We start from the raw sequence: 22922 nt of genomic DNA, 5'->3' as shown, positions 1-22922 counted from the left end.
TTTTAGCTGCACTTGATGTTCCCTTCACTCATGTAAATAGTCACAATTGTGCGACGATGCTCCAGAGGGGCCCGGCACATTACCCGGAAGAAGAAGAAGAAGATTTGAACTAAAATATAAAATAATTTCGGAAACATAGATATTATGAAAATAATTTTTAATATCGCACCGTTTATTTCCAAAACAATGGCCGCTTTCGAAAGAGAAATCATTCAGGTAATTTATAATTATAAAGCAAAAATGATTTTGTATCAAATCGAAAGACTTGACACCAGAGCCCAAGTTATAATGTCGCTGTTTATTATGTACAGATATAACACTTGTTCAACGATTTCTTTTGCGTGTCCGCCATCTTGACACAATCATGTGATAAGTACATCATCACGTGATTTGTGTGATGGCACGTAGCGTAAAAAAGACACGCTTGAATAACTGTTACTTAGTGCAGCTTAAATATACGGTGTCCAGTTTGGACCATATAAATGACACCAATTGACATGTAAGAATTTTTCTGAAAGTCTCGTCTCACCCATCCGTATTTTTAAAGATAAAGTAGCGAGATGTTACATTCATTCTGTCATGCTTGAAACTTTAATCCTTGTGAGAATCATAATGTAAAAACACTTTGCGATAATTAACCCTGATTATCGCATGTTTCTTTCAAGAACTGTAGCTTATTACAGTACCAGTAACTGTTTAAAGGTTTAAAAAAGAAAAACGTTAAATCTCGCTACTTTTTAGCTCGACTAGTCGATAAGAATATTAAAGTAGAGCTATCCTAGTCTCCCGTAGACAGGAGGAGGTAACTCAATCAACCTTTTGGACATAATTATGCCCCTTTTTTGATTTAGAATTTACGTTAAGTTTTTGTAAAACCTTAAATATTTTCAAAGTTCATTGATATATTGCTTTGAAACTTTGCACACTTGTTCACCATAATGGCCCAACCTGTAGACAGAGAGAGGTAACTCTGTCAAGCATTTTGGCAAAATTCTCGACTTATATTTTACTTGAAGTTTTTGTAACACCTCAAATATTTCAAAGTCGATTGACATATGGTTTCCTGTCGTTTACTTTTTCAATGGTAAAATTCAGAATAATGTAAACACATAGCACGCATACCAGACCGAATCAAAGCACAGAAGGCGCTGAATTTGTTTAAGTCTCAGAATGTCAGTGAGATTATAAACCAATTTGTTTTTGTATAGTGCCACCAATGCTTTACCGTGTTTTAACTGTAGTAAATTGGCTGTAAGACTAATTGCAACACTGATATTCAATTCAATGTTTATTTGACTTAAAAAAATAAAAAAAATGAGTTGCCTTAACTGGGATTTGAACTCCAGACCTCTCGATTCCTTAGCGAGCGTGCAAAACCCCTCGGCCACGGCGGAGTTATATATTAATGGCCTGAAGAAAAACCATATTATTATAAATTAGGGTTTGTAACTCTTATTATTTCGACGCTAAATCTGTTGTTTAACACAGATGTAAATAATCATGGAGCTTACTATAAACATGTATATCTATAAAGAATAAAACAATATAAGAAATCTTCGACCATTCGGGAACTATTTTACTTGAAAATTAATGCGCCTGTCATTTGACAATCTTTACGCAGTGATTTCCCCTGAATTTTACGGCGTCAGTGTACATATACAGAGAAGTAACCGCTTCAAAAAGCGGACTACTTTCGGCATTTGCAATTAACAGCAACAGGGTCTGAAATTTCGCTACTATTATTTGTTTGGTCTGACGACCCAAACAAATAAAAACTGTTCAGAAGGTCAAAATACTCTTAACGACAAAAGTATTTTACAAGACGTATAGAACGAACGACAAAGTTGTTCAACCTGACATAACGACAAATGTCCAAAACGACAGACCGTTCAAACGTCAAAATGTTCAGAACGACAGACGGTTCAAATTAACAAAATGTTCAGAACGGCAGAACTAATGACAAATGTTCGATTCATGATCACAACAGAACGACGCAATTTTCAACACAACAGCGCGTCAGAATTTCCTTTGGCGACATATTTTGGCGATGTATTTCCTTTGTTCCTCAGCGACAATTGAATATGCCGTATTTGTACTGTTGTTGCACCGATCCACCAAAAGCAGATTTATGATACAAGAAAACTATTTGGTGACCCTTCGCGTATGCGAAAACAATTTAAAAACAATGAATTAACTGAATTGATAAATTCAACAAAATGACATAGGAAATGGTTGATGAATAACAAGACACTGTGAGATATTTTATTAATGCATAACATTTAATCATACCCTGCTGCTTGCGGAAATAATCTACAACAAATAACACACAAGTTACATACAAGAAATACTATGTACAAAGAAATCACATTCTACTACACGTACATATAGATAAGAACATATATATTGATGTACATAAAAGAAGATATTTTAAACACTGTAGGCTGCATGAAATATATAATTGTTGACTGCAGGAGAAAGTTATTTTGAAATGCATATTCAACTACATGCATAAACACATTCAGTTGCTTGCAAAATTAAACTTTAACAGGTTCAGTTGATTGCAAAATTTACATTAAAACACATTAAATTGCTTGCAAAATTATATTAAAACACATTCAGTTGCTTGCAAAATTAGATGAGGTCACATTCAGTTGCTTGCAAAATTAGATTAAAACACATTAAGTCGCTTGCAAAATTATATTAAAACACATTCTGTAGCCGCCAAAATTAAGTCATAACATATTCGGTTGCTTGCAAAATTACATTAAAACACATTCAGTTGCCGCAAAATTACATTAAAACACATTTAGTGGCTTTCAAACTTACATTTAACCCATTCAGTTTCATGCAAAATTAGATTAAAACACATTCACTTTCTTGCAAAATGAAATCTTAACACATTCAGATGATTGCAAAATAACATTAAGACATATTTAGTTGCTTGCAAATATCATTCAAACATATTCATTTGTTTGCAAATTTACATTTGTTTGTAAAATTACAGTAAAACACATTCAGTTGTTTTAAAACATAGATAGACTACATACACAAACAATCAAAGCACAGAAGGCGCTGAATTTGTTTTGGTCTCAGAATATCAGAAAGGTGAAAGTTGTGAGATTATAAACCAATTTGTTTGTATAATGTCACCAATGCTGTTTCCAGTGTTATATCTATATTAAATTGGCTATATGACTAATTGCAACACTGCACTGATATTCAATTCAATGTTTATTTGACTTAAAAATGAGACGCCTCAACTGGGATTTGAACTCCAGACCTCTCTCTTTCCAAAGCGAGCGTGTAAACCTTTCAGTCACGGGGATTTATAAGAATACCATATTATTCTAAATTAGAGTTTGTAACCCTTATTAATTTCGATATATTTTGTTCACGGTAAACCTGCTTTTTAACACTGAAGTAAATAATCATGGAGCTGAATATAAGCATGTATATCTATAAAAAATAACACAATATTAGAAATCCCCGACCAATCGGGAACTATTTTTTCGTTACGAAAATTAATGCGCCTGTCATTTGACAATCTTTACACTGTGGTCTTTTCGGCGTCAATGTACATATAAAGGGAAGTAGCCGCTCCGAGGAGTTTGGACGACTTTCGGTATTTGCAAATAAGTACATCAGGGTCTGAAATTTTCCTACCATTATTTGTTTGGTCTGACGACCCAAACAAATAAACTCATTGAAACATTCAGCTGCATTTGTAAAGTATATTTATTATAAAACACAGTATCAAACAAAAATTTGTAACACTTTTGGGGAAAATACAATGTTCATATTCGGCATAAAGATTATAACGCATGCGATGACGTCATGCAAAATCATTATTCAAAAACAATCAATTACAATCAATTACAAGTTGTCTTCGACTCCACAAACCAAGCTGTTGAATCTTTACATTACACGCAACATACCTGTATTCTAAATATTGAACTTACAAAAAAGTCAAGAGTCAAGGTATGACTGTCAATTATAGGCAGCAAAGTGGTTTTTACCGCCTTTCTCGCAACAGAGGTGAGAATTCATTCAAATTGTTTCGGTGTCGTGTTTCGGACTCATTTTGTATTAAACTAGTTTGTAGCCGAAGTAAAGACCTTTCAGTCTTTGTCTTTAAGTATCTTTTGCTTAATCTATCTCCCCTGAAAATTCTTCTCATATATGGTGGAAACGACCATACAAAAATAAACGCTAGCACATTCGGTGACGTATGCACAATGGTTACGTCATCACTTGAAATGCTGAAGATGTGCATAAAAACAAGGGCATAAAACAATGAAAATGGTAACAATTGTAAGAAGATGTCTGCAAGACTTTCAGAGAATGGATAAACCTCTTTACGAATTCTTTCATAGATTTTTACCGGAAGTAGTTTTGGATCCATTGTCGTACTTGCACGTGTTAACATTCGTAACTCAGCATTTATACATTCAAATATTATCACCAAAATTTGTTTATGTTTATTGGTAATATATTTGTATATATAACGAATCTCGCGAAGTAACACAGCAACGGTAAGTAAATAAGGCGCATAGTAACCAATGTTGTGGGTCAGTCCAATAGTTGTAAAAACAATAATATGTAACAGGGTAATAACTGGGCTGGTAACATATGTAACATATAGAAGATATGTACCGAATAGATAACAAATATTTAACAGTATCCAAATGAAAAGGACAAGTCCTCTGAGGATTTCAAGCACACGACCTTCAATTTTACAACAAACCATGTTGGCAACTTTGAAGAATAGAAATAGAAGTCCTTGGAAAAAAGGACCAGTCATTATAGTGCACTGCAAAACCAAGTTTATTGTGTTAATAATTAAGATCATCGGCCAACCAATTAAAACAAGTTCTATTTTTCTTAAGAACGAGCAAGAGTCTTCTGCTTCCCACGAACGTTTGAAAACAAACCTCCACGTGCTGACCTTTACCAAAGAAAGAAATCTTTTGAAGTAAAGATAAGCAAAGTTTGTCCATAAGTAATGCGAGTCCAAAAAGATATCATTAGAATCAACTACGGACATAAAATAGACATGTGTCAAATTTTTGAAGATCCGAGTTTCCCGTGATCCGTTTGATTTATAGGAAAGAACGAAGATACATTTTAAAAATTTGTTTCCTTCTTCATTTGATGACATTCTGTACGATGCACAAAGAGCAAGCCAACTGCATAAAAAGAATAATACAACAAAATCAATAAATAGCATTTGAGATACCGTTTTGATTGAAAGTTGTACTTCACAAGACTCGAGCAAGTCTACGTCGGTAAAGTTGACGCAAAATTGATAGGAACCCAGCCATAGTAAAACTATTAACATAATGATTGATGTCAATCTCATGAGTTTAAATCTAAAAACTTGCATGAAAACACGCCTCAACGAGAAAGGTATTTCATCCACTGTATAGTACAAATGTGGATTATTTTCTGGTGATGAAGTAACTGTTGGAAGCAGAAAGCCTAAAAGTGGATATAAGAAAATTAAAATCATTGAAGCAAAAACTGAAATTATCAGACTGTAAGAGGACTCCTGTACAAATGTTTCTGTTGAAAATGTTGAATTTCCGAACGCTAGACAATCATATTTATACATTTCGTTTGTGTAAAACGGAGGGTAAAATATAAACGCTTGATTTTGGTCATTTGTTTGAACATCGATAAAACATATCCGTAGACTTTTGTCCGCATATTGTTTTTCAACAGTTGAAAACACATCTAATAGAAGATACTTAATAGACAACTGTATACCTTTGATAGTTGAATGACAGTGTGTGTCTAAAAAATGTTCTACTAATACAGTAAGATATACAGTTCTTATATTTTGTGAAAGTGTTCCTAAAGAAAGGTACTCTACGTGCTTTGGATATCTAAGTAGTTTTATTCCAGATGAGCTCGCAAGGAAGTAGTACGTTAATTTGTCCCATATTGTTTCGTCGGTTACATTATACAAAGGAATGTCCATATCATCCAGAAAGACATTTTCCTGGTTGAATGAAACATCAAATATCACCATGTCAACTTCACCCAAATACAAAGTTTTTTTTTAACGTCTCACGACGGAAAAGGTCTCCTCAGTTATGTTACTCTGGACGTCAAACACACACGTGTTGTTGTTGTGACATAGAACCATCGGTACCGTTAAGCACAGAAAAGTCACCATATATCCTAAACTATCCGCCATTTTTCTTTCTGAAAAAAAAATGTAAATCAGTATTTCATTTTATTTTATTTGTACTCTCTTTAAGGAAATGACCATTCTTACGGGCACTATATAGAACTGAAAAATTGACAACATCAACACATAACAAAAACGATCAGAATAGAGTTGGGATTCAAAGAGACACTTAACCAGGAATAGGTAAGATTTATGCCTGAAATGACACCTGTATGCAAAATGTAAACAAACTTTACGGTACAGATATCGAGTTAGTCCAGTTTTTCTGAACTTAAGCTAGGGTGTTAGAATGACTCTTATTTAGAAATGGGAAACCTTTAAATTATCTACAATGTCACCCTTTTGAAAAACGTTTTCCACTAATTATTGTTAAGAAACCACTAATAACATTCAGCGTACAATCCGCACACGCAAATTGATTGTTTCTACTTTGTGAAATATATATATACATGTATAAAAAAGTTACCATACCCAGCCCATTTTGATACATTCTTGTGCCTAATTAAAAACTCCCTGAAATTTAACAAAATGAGGAACTGTTTTCGAAGTTTCCTTTATTTTTTTCAAAAGTCTATTGGTTGAACTTGCAAAATATTAAATACTTTACCGTGTAGTAATGTAATAGAAAGAGAATCGAAATACGAGGCTATCTGATTTGTACGAGGGGAGTAGCCCCCAGTATTAATCAGATTGCCGAGTGTTTTGATGTTCTTTCTCTTTTTGTATCATAAAAACACTTTCCCTGTTGTCACAGTATGAAACCCCAGAAAAAAGTAACCAACGAGCATCTGAATATGTTATTTCTATCGCTTTCCCTTTATCTGCCGTCCCAATAAGTAAACCCCAGCAAAAATAAGCCAATCAATGGGTATGCTCTGGAGTGCGGGTAAATAATACTTGTACTTCAGTTAACGCACTGTGCATGTATATGTATACGATTTAACTCTCACACATTTCAACAGAAAGGTCCCCAAACTTTGATACAACAGATATTAAACAATAACTGACTCTTACAGGATAAGTGTTACACAACGCAAAGTTACCGGTGCTATATTATTTTACAATACCTCTTTCTTAATGGGGGAAACCTTTAAAATTTTTTAAACAAAAATTTTTAAATATTGGCAATCTAAAAAAAATTTTAAGGATATTTCTACAAAAAAATTTAAAAGTTTAAATTTAAAAAAAAAATGTTAAGGAGGTTTTAAACCCTTTTTTTTTATTTCCCAAAATTTTTTAATTCTTTTAAATCATTTTTTCAAAATTCTAACGCCATTTTTTATCTTTACATTTTAAATTGTAAAAAAAAAAACTTTTATAAGTACGGTTTAGTTTGGTGATTTACTTTTCCCATTTGAAAAACGTAAAAAAAAGTTGGGGAACAAAATATTTACTTAACCAAACTTTGTATATGTTTTAAAAATTTAAATTTCTTAAAAACCCGTTTTTTTTTTTTTTAGCTCCCCAAAAATTAAAATTTTAAGTCTTTTTTATAGTAATGCAAACTTTTTTTATTTTTGTACCCAAAAAAGGGGATTTAAAACCCATTTTTTTAAAATAAAATGTTTTATTAAGTCTAAGCGAAAACGTAGAAATAACATTTGCAGTTTAACCAGGCTCAATCAAACCGAGCCTGCAACATTTTCAATTTTGTTGTATTGGACTTTCTTTAGGGATTCTGTTTTTCTCTATTTTACTTCGGCTGAGAATCTTTTTTATTTTTTTTTAAAGATACAACTTGTTTCGATTCATTTACTTCTCACATAATGGTTTGAACCGATCAACGAGTTCTGTCAAATGTGGAACACACCCTAGCTAACAAAAGGAACTTTTCGGAAACCCCCCCCAACCCCACCCCCCCGCCCAATAAAACCTTTTTTAAAATGTTTTTTTTTACAGGAAACATTTGGACCCCGGAAATTGTGTTGTTTCATAGGGTTTTGCGCATCTTCATTACCGTCTTCCTTTATTTATATCAAGGGGACATTTAAATATAAAGTATGTACTGAATGTTTACTGAACTATTCATACTGACCTTGACCGTCGTTTTGTGATAAAATTGTAGTAAACTTGGTAGATATGCTTATGCATACTAATATAAAAACATATTATTATTATATAAAGAAGGAAGTGTAAAATGATATAAGATATGATATTTCAATTATAATACAAAATGTCTTATTTTGTTCATATAACATTAAAAATGTACATAACAATAAGTCAATTATCATTTTCATTAAAACATATCGAGTTTATTATCTGAAACAGTTTAGTGATAATAAATTGTGAAATTCTTTATATACGGCTATATCCAAAGCAGAGGTTTCAAAAAGTGTCTTATTAAGTCTGTAAGAAGACACGTTTAGATAACTGTTACTTATTGCAGCTAAAATATACAGACACGTTTAGAAAACTGTTACTTATTGCAGCTAAAATATACGGATTCCGGCGTTGGTTAATTAAATAATGGTTCTGGCTTCCAAAACTTTTTAGGCCGTTTTTTAAACATTTTTTGTTTTGTCTGATGCGATGTTAAACACGACCTGTCACGGTATAAACCGGATACGCTGAAGACCTTAAGCTAGATAAATGGCACCTAAACAAAATATTTAAAAGATGTAATTCTTTGACAAATAAATAAATAAATAACACACGCACATAGGCACACGCGCACTAACGGCGCACATACACACTCTGTATTGTTATACATTATGACAAAAATTTCATTGCATTGTGTTTTGCAATACGGGTTGACTATATCGAAATGTATCACAATACGGGCTCACAATAAACGTTTGCATAAATTTACGCGTTTGCATCGTTAACACGTTTCATAATACAGGTATGACCTTCACATAGCTGATGCTACATATTTATACCTTACAATAATAACATAACAAAATTATATGTGGTTTATTTGCTATGCAGTAGTCGGTACCTGTATAAATTTTCTCTTTTGTGTTACACAATCATAAATGTTCTTATGCCACTGAAAAGTATTGCACATGTATTTTATATTAATAGAGCATAGCTGTTAATTTAAGAACAAATAGAAGTGTTTAAGTTGGAGAAGACGAGTTTTTCAATTACAAATCCGCAACAAAGGAATTATTAAAGGATATACAAAAGTTGCCACAGGTAAATATTTAAGATTTTTTTAAGGAACCTCTTAACAGACATCAGAATGATAAATCAGTTAAAATTTTATTTTATTAGTCTTTAGATTGAATGTCTTATGTTTTTAATGTAGGTCTGGTCTTTCTTATATGCCTTGTATGTGTATATATAAGAATCGTTTACTCCATTTATGTTGTTTTTTTATTGTTTTTTTTTTTTTGTTTTTTTAAATAGGGCTGATCTTCTATTTATTGGTTGTCTTTATAAAGGTATCGTCTTCTTCATGTAAATCTTGTTTTTTTAAATAGGGCTAATCTTCTATTTATTGGTTGTCTTTATGAAAGCATCGTAAATCCCGTCCTTTTTTTAAAAAATAGGGTTGATCTTTCTGATGTAATTCTCGTTTTTGAATAAAAATCTTATTTTTTCGTGTAAGTCTTGTCTATTTCATTAAATCTAGTCTATCCCATTTATGACGGGTCGTTTATGTAGGTGTCGTTTATTTCATGTAGGTATAAGTTTCGTCTGTTTCATGTATGTCTCATTTTTTCATGTATGTCTGACCTTAATGTAGATCTCACCTTTTATAAAGGTATCGTCATTTTTCATGTAGGTCTCTGTTTATATAGTTTCTCGTTTATGTATGTAGGTCCAGTGTTTTTGTTCATAGTATGTCTCGATTTTTTTCTTGTCTTTTTATGAAGGTCTCGATTTTTTCCCTGTAGGTTTAGCCTATCTCATAGTAGTGTATTACTGTGATCATTTGTGCCAAGTTTGAAATTGTTTTTTAAACTTTTAAACTTTTAATCAGTTTTTAAGTTATCGATTTGACCAATTAGTGGTGACCTTGACCTTGTGGTAGCGGTCTGATTTTGCTCTCTGTATATTTTAAAAAACGTTTTCATTAGTTTATAAGTTAGAGAGCGAGTGGCATTAATAACGGAAAGTGAAGTCACATAAACAGCTAAACAGTTTAATTCATGTTTCATCCCGAGATCTCTGCATAATTTATAACTTTAAAACAGAAAAAAATTTTTTGCAGAATCATAAAAACAGGGGGAATTTTTTCACCTAAAAAATTGGGAAAATTTATAACCCTTTCGCCATCCTTTTAATTTTTTTTTAAGTTTGGACATGCCCTTTTTTAAAGCAAATTTTTGTTTTTAAAAAAAAATGGAAGATATGGGGTTAATCGAATCCCTTTGAAAAAACCCTCCCTTACTAAAAAAAAATTTGGGATAAAAAACCAATCAAATAACATAAAATGGGCATTATTGTACTTTAAAAAAAAAAATCTATTTCCTAAAACTTTAGAGCAAAAATGAAATCAATTTTTTTAATTTTAAATTTTGAAAATATAAAAAAATTTTTCCTGCCTCCCCAAAAATTTATTTTTTTTAAATATTCAGCAAAAAGGGATATTTTTTCTTTTTTTCAGTAAAATGATATATTTCTATATTTCAGCACAATGAATATATTTCTATTTTTCAGCACAATGGATATATTTCAGCACAATGGATATATTTCTATATGTCAGCACAATGGATATATTTCTATTTTTCAGCACAATGGATATATTTCTATATTTCAGCACAATGGATATATTTCTATATTTCAGAACAATGGATATATTTCTATATTTCAGAACAATGCATGTATTTCTTTATTTTAGCACAATGGATATATTTCTATATGTCAGCACAATTGATATAATTCTATATTTCAGCACAATGGATATATTTCTATATTTCAGCACAATTGATATATTTCTATATTTCAGCACAATGAATATATTTCTATTTTTCAGCACAATGGATATATTTCAGCACAATGGATATATTTCTATATTTCAGCACAATGGATATATTTCTATATTTCAGTACAATGGATATATTTCTATATTTCAGCACAATGGATATATTTCTATATTTCAGCACAATGGATATATTTCTATATTTCAGAACAATGCATGTATTTCTTTATTTTAGCACAATGGATATATTTCTATATGTCAGCACAATTGATATATTTCTATATTTCAGCACAATGGATATATTTCTATATATTTCAGCACAATTGATATATTTCTATATTTCAGCACAATGGATATATTTCTATATTTCAACACAATGGATATATTTCTATATGTCAGCACAATGGATATATTTCTATTTTCCAGCACAATGGATATATTTCAGCACAATGGATATATTTCTATATGTCAGCACAATGGATATATTTCTATATTTCAGCACAATGGATATATTTCTATATTTCAACACAATGGATATATTTCTATATTTCAGCAAAATGGATATACTTCTATATATCAGCACAATGGATATATTTCTATATTTCAGCACAATGGATATATTTCAGCACAATGGATATATTTCTATATTTCAACACAGTGGATATATTTCTATATGTCAGCACAATGGATATATTTCTATTTTCAAGCACAATGGATATATTTTACCACAATGGATATATTTCTATATTTCAGCACAATGGATATATTTCTATATTTCAGCACAATGGATATACTTCTATATATTTCAGCACAACTGATATATTTCTATATTTCAGCACAATGTATATGTTTCTATATTTCAGCACAATGGATATATTTCAGCACAATGGATATATTTCTATATTTCAGCACAATGGATATATTTCTATATTTCAGCACAATGGATATATTTCTATATTTCAGCACAATGGATATACTTCTATATATTTCAGCACAACTGATATATTTCTATATTTCAGCACAATGTATATGTTTCTACATTTCAGCACAATGGATATATTTCTATATTTCAGCACAATGGATATATTTCTATATTTCAGCACAATGGATATATTTCAGCACAATGGATATATTTCTATATTTCAGCACAATGGATATTTTTTTATATTTCAACACAATGGATATATTTCTATATTTCAGCACAACTGATATATTTCTATATTTCAGCACAATGGATATATTTCTATATTTCAGCACAATGGATATATATCTATATTTCAGCACAATGGATATACTTCTACATTTCAGCACAATGGATATACTTCTATATTTCAGCACAATGGATATATTTCTACATTTCAGCAAAATGGATATATTTCTATATTTCAGCACAACTGATATATTTCAATATTTCAGCGCAATGGATATATTTCTATATTACAGCACAATGGATATATTTCTACATTTCAGCACAATGGATATACTTCTATATTTCATCACAATGGATATATTTCTATATTTCAACACAATGGATATATTTTTATATTTCAGCTCAATGGATATATTTCTATATTTCAGCACAACTGATATATTTCTATATTTCAGCACAATGGATATATTTCTATATTTCAGCACAATGGATATATATCTATATTTCAGCACAATGGATATACTTCTACATTTCAGCACAATGGATATACTTCTATATTTCAGCACAATGGATATATTTCTATATTTCAGCAAAATGGATATATTTCTATATTTCAGAACAACTGATATATATATTTCTATATTACAGCACAATGGATATATTTCTACATTTCAGCACAATGGATATATTTCAGCACAATGGATATATTTCTATATTTCAACACAGTGGATATATTTCTATATGTCAGCACAATGGATATATTTCTATTTTCAAGCACAATGGATATATTTTACCACAATGGATATATTTCTATATTTCAGCACAATGGATATATTTCTATATTTCAGCACAATGGATATACTTCTATATATTTCAGCACAACTGATATATTTCTATATTTCAGCACAATGTATATGTTTCTATATTTCAGCACAATGGATATATTTCAGCACAATGGATATACTTCTATATTTCAGCACAATGGATATATTTCTACATTTCAGCAAAATGGATATATTTCTATATTTCAGAACAACTGATATATATATTTCTATATTACAGCACAATGGATATATTTCTACATTTCAGCACAATGGATATACTTCTATATTTCATCACAATGGATATATTTCTATATTTCAACACAATGGATATATTTTTATATTTCAGCACAATGAATATATTTCTATATTTCAGCACAACTGATATATTTCAGCACATTGGATATATTTCTATGTTTCAGCACAATGGATATACTTCTTTATTTCAGCACAATGGATATATTTCTATATTTCAGCACAATGGATATATTTCTATATTTCAGCACAATAGATATATTTCTATATTTCAGCACAATGGATATATTTCTATATTTCAGCACAATGGATATATTTCTATTATTTCAGCACAATGAATATATTTCTATATTTCAGCACAATGGATATATTACTATATTTCAGCACAATGGATATACTTCTATATATTTCAGCACAATGGATATATTTCTATATTTCAGCACAATGGATATATTTTATATTTCAGCACAATGGATATATTTCTATATTTCAGCACAATGGATATATTTCTATATTTCAGCACAATGAATATATTTCTATATTTCAGCACAATGGATATATTACTATATTTCAGCACAATGGATATACTTCTATATATTTCAGCACAATGGATATATTTCTATATTTCAGCACAATGGATATATTTCTATATTTCAGCACAATGAATATATTTCTATATTTCAGCACAACTGATATATTTCAGCACAATGGATATATTTCTATATTTGAGCACAATGGATATACTTCTTTATTTGAGCACAATGGATATATTTCTATATTTCAGCACAATGATATACTTCTATATTTCAGCACAATGGATATATTTCTATATTTCAGCTCAATGGATATATTTCTATATTTCAGCACAACTGATATATTTCTATATTTCAGCACAATGGATATATTTCTATATTTCAGCACAATGGATATATATCTATATTTCAGCACAATGGATATACTTCTACATTTCAGCACAATGGATATACTTCTATATTTCAGCACAATGGATATATTTCTATATTTCAGCAAAATGGATATATTTCTATATTACAGCACAATGGATATATTTCTACATTTCAGCACAATGGATATACTTCTATATTTCATCACAATGGATATATTTCTATATTTCAACACAATGGATATATTTTTATATTTCAGCACAATGAATATATTTCTATATTTCAGCACAACTGATATATTTCAGCACAATGGATATATTTCTATATTTCAGCACAATGGATATACTTCTTTATTTCAGCACAATGGATATATTTCTATATTTCAGCACAATGGATATATTTCTATATTTCAGCACAATGGATATATTTCTATATTTCAGCACAATGGATATATTTCTATATTTCAGCACAATGGATATATTTCTATATTTCAGCACAATGAATATATTTCTATATTTCAGCACAATGGATATATAACTATATTTCAGCACAATGGATATACTTCTATATATTTCAGCACAATGGATATATTTCTATATTTCAGCACAATGAATATATTTCTATATTTCAGCACAATGGATATATAACTATATTTCAGCACAATGGATATACTTCTATATATTTCAGCACAATGGATATATTTCTATATTTCAGCACAATGGATATATTTCTATATTTCAGCACAATGGATATATTTCAGCACAATGGATATATTTCTATATTTCAGCACAATAGATATATATCTATATTTCAACACAATGGATATATTTCTATATTTCAGCACAATGGATATACTTCTACATTTCAGCACAATGGATATACTTCTATATTTCATCACAATGGATATATATCTATATTTCAGCACAATGGATATATTTCTATATTTCAGCACAATGAATATATTTCTATATTTCAGCACAACTGATATATTTCAGCACAATGGATATATTTCTATATTTCAGCACAATGGATATACTTCTTTATTTCAGCACAATGGATATATTTCTATATTTCAGCACAATGGATATACTTCTATATTTCAGCACAATGGATATATTTCTATATTTCAGCTCAATGGATATATTTCTATATTTCAGCACAATGGATATATTTCTATATTTCAGCACAATGGATATATTTCTATATTTCAGCAAAATGAATATATTTCTAAATTTCAGCACAATGGATATATTTCTATATTTCAGCACAATGGATATATTTCAACACACTGGATATATTTCAGCATAATGGATATATTTCTATATTTCAGCACAACTGATATATTTCTATATTTCAGCACAATGGATATATTTCTATATTTCAGCACAATGGATATATTTCTATATTTCAGCACAATGGATATATTTCTATATTTCAGCACAATGGATATACTTCTATATTTCATCACAATGGATATACTTCTATATTTCAGCACAATGGATATATTTCTATATTTCAGCACAATGGATATATTTCCATATTTCAGCACAATGGATATATTCCTATATTTCAGCACAATTGATATATTTTTAAATTTTCAGCACAATGGATATATTTCTATATTTCAGCACAACTGATATATTTCTATTTTTCAGCACAATCGATATACATTGTATTTCTATATTTCAGCACAATGGATATATTTCTATATTTCAGCACAATGGATATATTTCTATATTTCAGCACAATGGATATATACAAATTAGTTTTACTGATTAGCTTGATGGCGACTGATATGTACGCTGCAGATTCTTGTGCAACAGTGAATCAAAATTGCTCTTTATTCGAGTTGAATACAGACCTGGTATCGGTACAAAATTTGACAGATAAGGTAAAATTATAAAAACAAACCCAAATATAGCAAATTTAAACAAAACTTTTTTCTACTATTTAAAGATATACTATGCTTATCATTGAGTGAAATATTTCAATCACAGACAATTTTTGAAATCTATGTCTTTTTAAATAAAAGAATGAATAAACTACGTATGGGAAGCTGCGTTCCCTATACGAAGTCAAGCAAAGTTGGTTTCTTAATAACAAAAAAGCCACTTTTTTTTTAATGAACTATATATTCATATTATGATCACCTTTTATGAAGTCAAAACATGTTTATTTTTATATTTACAAAGAGACTGTATAGCAATAACCAATAATCTATAATATCAAATTGAGCAAATATATCTTTAAATGAAGTAGAACATCATGAAATATTCATAGATGCGACCATATTTCTGTAACATTAGTAAAATACTGTTCAACGGTTCAACAAATTACTTTTAAAAATATGTTTCGTTCTTTAATGAAGCAAAAATAGATATTGTAATAGGAATAATACGTACAAACATACAAGATATTATAGGATATCTATAAATAGGACCATATACACAGATATATAAGACGTCAATAGATATGTACAAATCTAACATATAACGTCAAAAGTTTGGTACAAGCATTAACAGATATATGACGCCAATGGGTAGCTACAAATATTGCAAACGTAATACGGATAAGTGCACAGTTAATGTCTTAGCTTAAGCACTAAATACTTCCTTTGTGAATCTTAGTCAGTGAATTGATTTGGCTCAGGCTTCTAGAGAGTTGTTGCTTTGCTTACACTGTAATTATTTTGTGTTACTTCTTTACATGCAATTACACTAACAGGATGTGACGTCAGATGAATGGTTTATGGTTTACGGATCGGACTTCACTGCTGTTCAAACGTATGGAAGGTGTATTTACAAATGGACACCTTCAGAACAAAGTAGCGTAATAGAAAGGCAACTTATGTGCTAGTAGGTATTTTAACTGAAATCCTTAGAATTTAAGCATTCACTTTGTTAAATTATTGTACCACGCCATTATAAAGATAATTGATCTCACGGTACCTTAAAAATCTGCGTTTGCCGAAAACCAATTGTAGTATATTTTCGAACCCATGGCGGTTTAAGACGATTATAACGAGAATGTCATCGGCTTAATCCCGTAGCGATGGATGCATTGTAGGCCTCCTTGTCCTTACAGTGACCGATCAGTATAAAGCGACCTACACATTCTAAAGGAAGCTGCGAAACTCTTAATATATAGTATCGTATATTTTTTTATAATGTTGTCTTTTTACACTTTCAGCAATTTTAAACTGAAGAAATGTGAAAAATTTTTATTCAGAGGTCACGTGGTTCGATGACGAATGTGGAAGAGCTAAAGAACTAAACGGTACGTAATTGACAGAATAAAAAAATAACGGTATTTATTACTGTATGCGATCACACTTGGCTGACGCCGTGCAAGCAGAAAGGTCGTTAAAACAGCTAGATTTATAACTGAACAATTTAAACCATTTCTCTTGCCAACTAATATTTAGTTAGAGCACGAGGCTTTTTCTGGTCCTTCGTGATCATTGATACCGGCACTATTAAGTGTTGAGAATTGGGTACAAGTCAAGTCGGTGCTAGTGGGCATGAGGGAAGTTGCGCGTATTCATAATCCTCAATTACAGACTCAATCAAACCGAGTCTGCAATTTTTACGTAATTTTGTTGTGATTAATGCTTCCGACTATCGTTCAAAATCTAAAATGACTTTTCTGGAGGACTGATCCATATGAGCAACCGATAGCGAGTATAAATAAACTCACGCACACGCACACATACCCACTGTCAGAATAATCATGAAGTTTATATGTAGATATGTATTTTACAACGAGTTAATATTTCCCTACAGTGATATATTGTTGTAGATGAAACAACGAGTTAATATTTCTTTACAGTGATACATTGTTCCCTGCGGGCCGGAGCCCGCAGGGTATTGGTACGCGTTTAATTTTTGAGGCATGGAGGAGCATGTGACCTGTTTTCGGTACATGGAGGAGCATGTGATCTCTAAACCGTATATGATAGGTTAATTGACATATTCGAAAACCTAGCTAAATACCGTTTCCCGGTACGTTACGGATTTACCACTAGACAAATGACCGTTTCCCACCGAATTACACCTAATTAAGAACATAACACTATTACGTGATATTTCTAATTTTCATTTATTACCTTACCGTTTAAGGTGGAAAAACTTGCAAGATGTGTTTAAAAATTATCAATGTTTCTTTAATAAAAAAAATAAATTGTTTATAGTGAAAATCCACAGAATTAATACATTCGTTTGTGGCATCTGCCATAATAGATAGAGATATTTTCTGCGTAAACTAGTGTGTTTACTTTATTTTATTGTATTATTTTTTTGCACGGAATTATTCATACAATGTTATTTATTCATTTTCTTAAACGTAAATATTGTTTTATTTTCGACCAAGACCAAATACCTTCTTCTATTGATTGATTATTGTCAACTACAGTATATTGCTGATACATTGTACAACGTTATTTGTTTTTCTTTTTTCCCCCAAACAATGTTAAAACTAGTTAAATGAAATATCTTTTAATCATTGTAAATGTTCCCCGCAAGAAACCATTTTACTTGTTTTGAATAGAGTGTAAATATCATGTTTAAACCAGTCGCTGTATGTATACATGTTTAAAGGTCAGATCGTTTAAGCTAGCAAATATGCCCGTTTTGAGAGAGATTTTACATCAGTTAGAGAGAAAACGTGATAGTGTGAAAGGGGTTATTTTTTGGGAAAGAAAAATTTTTGTTTTTTTGAAGGGGATTTTTTTTTTTAAAAGTCAGTTTTTTGGGTTTTTTTGAAGTGTGAATAAAATTTTGTGGTGATTTTAAATTATCGGGGTTTTTATTGGTTTAAATTATTGTTTTGGTGTTTATAATATATTGTGAAAAAAATTTTATTTAAATTTTGGGTTTGGAGGGTTTGAAATTTTCAAGATTATTTTATTTGCTCTTTTTTTGAGTATATGAAAATATTGGGTTTTATTTTAAAGTGTTAAACTGTTGTGAAAAATTTTTTGAAGTTAAATTTTTGGGGAATGAATTTTTGGTTTTATATTGTATCTTAAAAGTTTTTAAAGATATTCATTTTTGTTTTTTTTCATTTTGTGGGTATTTTTTTTTTTGTTGACTTTAAGTTGTTTAGAGCTTGGGCTCGCTAGATGTCTTGTTGCGCATAAAAGACGTATACGTGAAAAGATATTTCGTATAAGTGGCTGATAAATGATGTGAGTTTGTTTTGGGTGTAAATAATGATCAAAGTTCTTTCTTTTGTGTGTAAATAATGATCTGAGTTTGTTGTTTAAAAGTATATATTGATTTGAGATAGAAAATGATAAAAATACCTAAAAAAATAGTGCTAACTAAATAATTACATGCAAGTTTTCCAACTGAGAATATTTCAGTTTTATGTCAGGCGGTGCTGCCCAGCCTCCATATCTTGGAAATTGGTTCTAGTATTTATTACTAAATCTTTTTCTTAGATTAAATAACATTAAGGCAGTCATTTCTCTTGACACACACGCACGCACACACACACGCACGCACGCACCAACACACGCGCGCACACACACGCCCGCACACAGAAATCATATTTATGACATTTTATTGATATGTTTATCATATTTTGTTTTTAGGTAATAATACAATGATGGGAAAGTTTTACACCCAAGATCCTCGTCAGTATTTATTCTATTACACGTGCTACTATTCTACAGACCCGGATATTTGTGACGTCGACTATCTTGATATTATACTCCGAAAAAAACAACACAAAGGTAAGTTTCATCTGTACAGATGTTTTTTAAACTTAAACTTATCTATGTGTAGCTCATTTTGCTAATGAACTAATATAGATCCATTAGAAAAAGCCCCATAATATTACAATATTGAATTACGGGTCGGAAATACAGGGGCCCATTGAAAAACCCATTTATTCAAAGAATCCATCTATTAACATTTTTAAATCAGTAATTTTGATGTAAGGCAACACAATTGTAAACGGTAATATTGGGTGAGTGAAATTGAAATGGAATTTCCTTTCATCGGCTTTTATATAAATTGTACACTAAATAACCAAATCAACTACAAACTAATGGAAGGTCTATTGTGTACGTATGTTGCTGCCATTTGTTCTTTAAGTATAGTTTTAAGCAAAATAAAAACCTAACTTAATGAAATGCATCAAAAATATTTTCAACAAATTTCTGCTTCTGTACCCAACTGTATACATTTATTAATTTTTGGATACAGACAAACAAACGGACGGACGGACAAATAGGCAATAAACAGGCACACTGTTTTACATTTGAAATTCGTATTAATTGTCAATTCGTGGACTCTTTTTGTAATGAAAAATATTTATTTATTTATTCATCTATCTATCCATTTTTATTTATTGAATTTAGTAGCATTTATTCATGTTCACATATATTCAACAACATAAACATAAAAAGAAATCACAAACATGAACAGCCATTCTATACAAAAGTTTCAAAAGATGTTCTAAGCATTTTAAAATGATTCAGTTGATAGGAATAATATACACCTGGAAATGGAATGAAATTGAGCCTAAGAAATAATAATTTGAAAAGTAGCGATACCAATTTAGTAATCATAAACAAATAAATGTATGAGTTTTAGTTAATTCTTAACCAAATTATTGAAGCATAAGCAAATGTGTGTGTTTTTTTAATATAATCCAAGTGTCACCTAGGGCGAGCCATATTTTACCCCAGGGAAAAGTTGTAGGGGATACATGCCAACTATCTAAGCTCAGGGCATTTAAGTTAATTAGAAACTGCTGGGGCCTAAATAAACAACACACTGGAACCAGTTACATAACGTGTGTACAGGACCAGCTAAAGATTATTCATGTGAAGTTTGGTGAAAATCAATCCAGTGGTTCTGGGGACATGTTGTTAAAAGAAATTGTTGACAGCGACGAAATCTGACACACTGTCGTCACAAACGCCCAATTCTTGCCACTCTGTGCACATGCGTGCTTTGAAAATGACATATAAGAGCAAAAGATGGGATAATTTATTCATTAAATATTGTAGATTCCGCGACTAATGAACTTGATTTGGGGCAAGTTCCGTGGCATATGATAGCTGCAGATTTGAAGAATATCTATAACATGGAGTTTACCAATGACAAAGTTATGTTTCAAGCTAAAGGACCAGGTAATAACTTTGAAAATGAGTAAAAAATGTATATGCTCTAAATGTTGTTTCAGCTCAAAACAAAATAGGGGTCTTAAAGGAATATTTTGATCTGGTCCTCAACTATCTGATAAGACAATATAGGTTGCTTGGAAATTGATGTGTTTCGCTTTCTATCTTGTATTTTTTATTATAAACCCGTGCATTGTGTACACCGGTCTTACTGACGATATTTGAGAGATCGGTGTGTATACAATGCACACCCGTGCCGATTTTGAGACTCCGTAAATATGGTATTGTCAATGTATTTGTACCGTAAATATGGTATTGTCAATGTATTTGTACCGTAAATATGGTATTGTCAATGTATTTGTACCGTAAATATGGTATTGTCAATGTATTTGAAATATTTGTTTTTTATTCTACAGTTTGCGATTTTAATGGAAACATTGTAACAAACGCTGCTGGACGATGGAGACTTGAACAGTTTGTATTGCTGATTGTTTTGCTGCCGATTTACATTTACAGTATCCCTATGTATTATTAAAATATAAATACTCCGACAGAATGACTAAATGGCAAACAGATGAAATGTTTGATTAAAAAATGTTAGATAAACTTACATGCGTGTGTCTGTGTGTGTGTGTGTGTATAATTCATAGCGCAATTGACAAAATTACAAGATATATTTGTTGCTCTTACCTAATGTAGTAATTCAAATGTGCGCTTGAATAGAGAACGAGGTTCATTTCCGTAAAGGTACATTATAAAATAAGGCGCATACTTGAAGCATTACTGATTCATTATTTTCCTGTTAATTCCATCTGTAAGAAATACCAGTACAATAAAAATATACAATTTAAAAGGTAATTGTCTTAACTTAGTTAATATGATTTGGTCCTACGAATTTATTACATAGCACTTGCCTGCGAGAAATGTTACTATTTTTCAGATTTTAATAAGAGTTTGTTTTATCAACTATATACATGTATAACCACTGAATTTACTTGTTTCAACTACTTATTCAACTTCCGAAGACTTCTTTTTTTCCTACCAGTTCTAGGCTTTTCATCAATCATATTACTTTGAACATACTTCAGTTTTCATTGTTCACATGCATATTTATCGAGACCATTATTTTCACGCATTACAGCTGTAAATAAGCAAACGAGCACGACAGAAGTTCAGTATGTGCATCCGTTTCTTTAAATGCTTATAAGAATGCAAAACAAAACGCCTCCCATAATTGTATTTTTGACATAGTTCTATTTGACATATAATTGTATTGTTGACATTGTTGTATTTTTGACATAAAAACACCGCTGTATTGAACCTCTTATTTGCAGTCATGACTTTAGTTAAACAAAACGTTGTTTTTTTTGGTCGGCTAATACCCTATATTCCGTAAGGCGTATAATAGACTTTTCCAATAATCTAGTACATTTCAAGCATAGTGCTAGAAGAGCATATGTTACCTTCGTGAAATACTATTGTATGTGCACGAAAAAAAGGTATTTATAGAATGTATATGTTCGGTTGTTATATATTCCTGTCATCTTATGAAAACCCAATTTATGTTTTAAAACCACGTGTCTAACAAATTACCGGTCA

At 30.6% G+C, this 22922-nt stretch overlaps 1 protein-coding gene across 2 annotated transcripts; it reads left to right on the top strand.

Moving 5' to 3' along the window:
• The first annotated feature begins 9090 nt into the window (after window positions 1-9090).
• LOC132719662 (uncharacterized) lies at window positions 9091-22181 on the top strand. 2 transcript variants are annotated; one of them, XR_009624256.1, is made up of 7 exons: window positions 9092-9331; window positions 15935-16082; window positions 16916-17046; window positions 17381-17467; window positions 19785-19925; window positions 21210-21332; window positions 21740-22181. XR_009624256.1 is itself a non-coding variant. In XM_060703468.1 (4 exons), exons 2-4 carry the CDS (start codon window positions 19796-19798, stop codon window positions 21856-21858), a joined length of 372 nt encoding a protein of 123 aa, XP_060559451.1. In that variant the 5' UTR covers window positions 9091-9331; window positions 19785-19795; the 3' UTR covers window positions 21859-22181. The 2 variants fall into 2 exon arrangements, 1 of the variants encoding a protein (XP_060559451.1); XM_060703468.1 differs by lacking the exons at window positions 15935-16082; window positions 16916-17046; window positions 17381-17467 and having other exon boundaries at window positions 9091-9331.
• The last annotated feature ends 741 nt before the right edge of the window (window positions 22182-22922 follow it).

The sequence above is a fragment of the Ruditapes philippinarum genome, unplaced genomic scaffold (genome assembly GCF_026571515.1).
Source record: "Ruditapes philippinarum isolate M1 unplaced genomic scaffold, ASM2657151v2 ctg1737_1_1_1_1, whole genome shotgun sequence".
NCBI lineage: Eukaryota > Metazoa > Mollusca > Bivalvia > Venerida > Veneridae > Ruditapes > Ruditapes philippinarum.
This window is presented reverse-complemented; position numbering and strand designations above follow the sequence as displayed.

Excerpts from the sequence above, each read along its gene's own strand:
- LOC132719662 (XM_060703468.1), top strand. The coding sequence starts at position 19,796 with ATGATGGGAAAGTTTTACACCCAAGATCCTCGTCAGTATTTATTCTAT. Across the intron at positions 19,926-21,209 it reads CCGAAAAAAACAACACAAAG|ATTCCGCGACTAATGAACTT; the intron begins GTAAGTTTCATC and ends TAAATATTGTAG. Across the intron at positions 21,333-21,739 it reads GTTTCAAGCTAAAGGACCAG|TTTGCGATTTTAATGGAAAC; the intron begins GTAATAACTTTG and ends TTTATTCTACAG.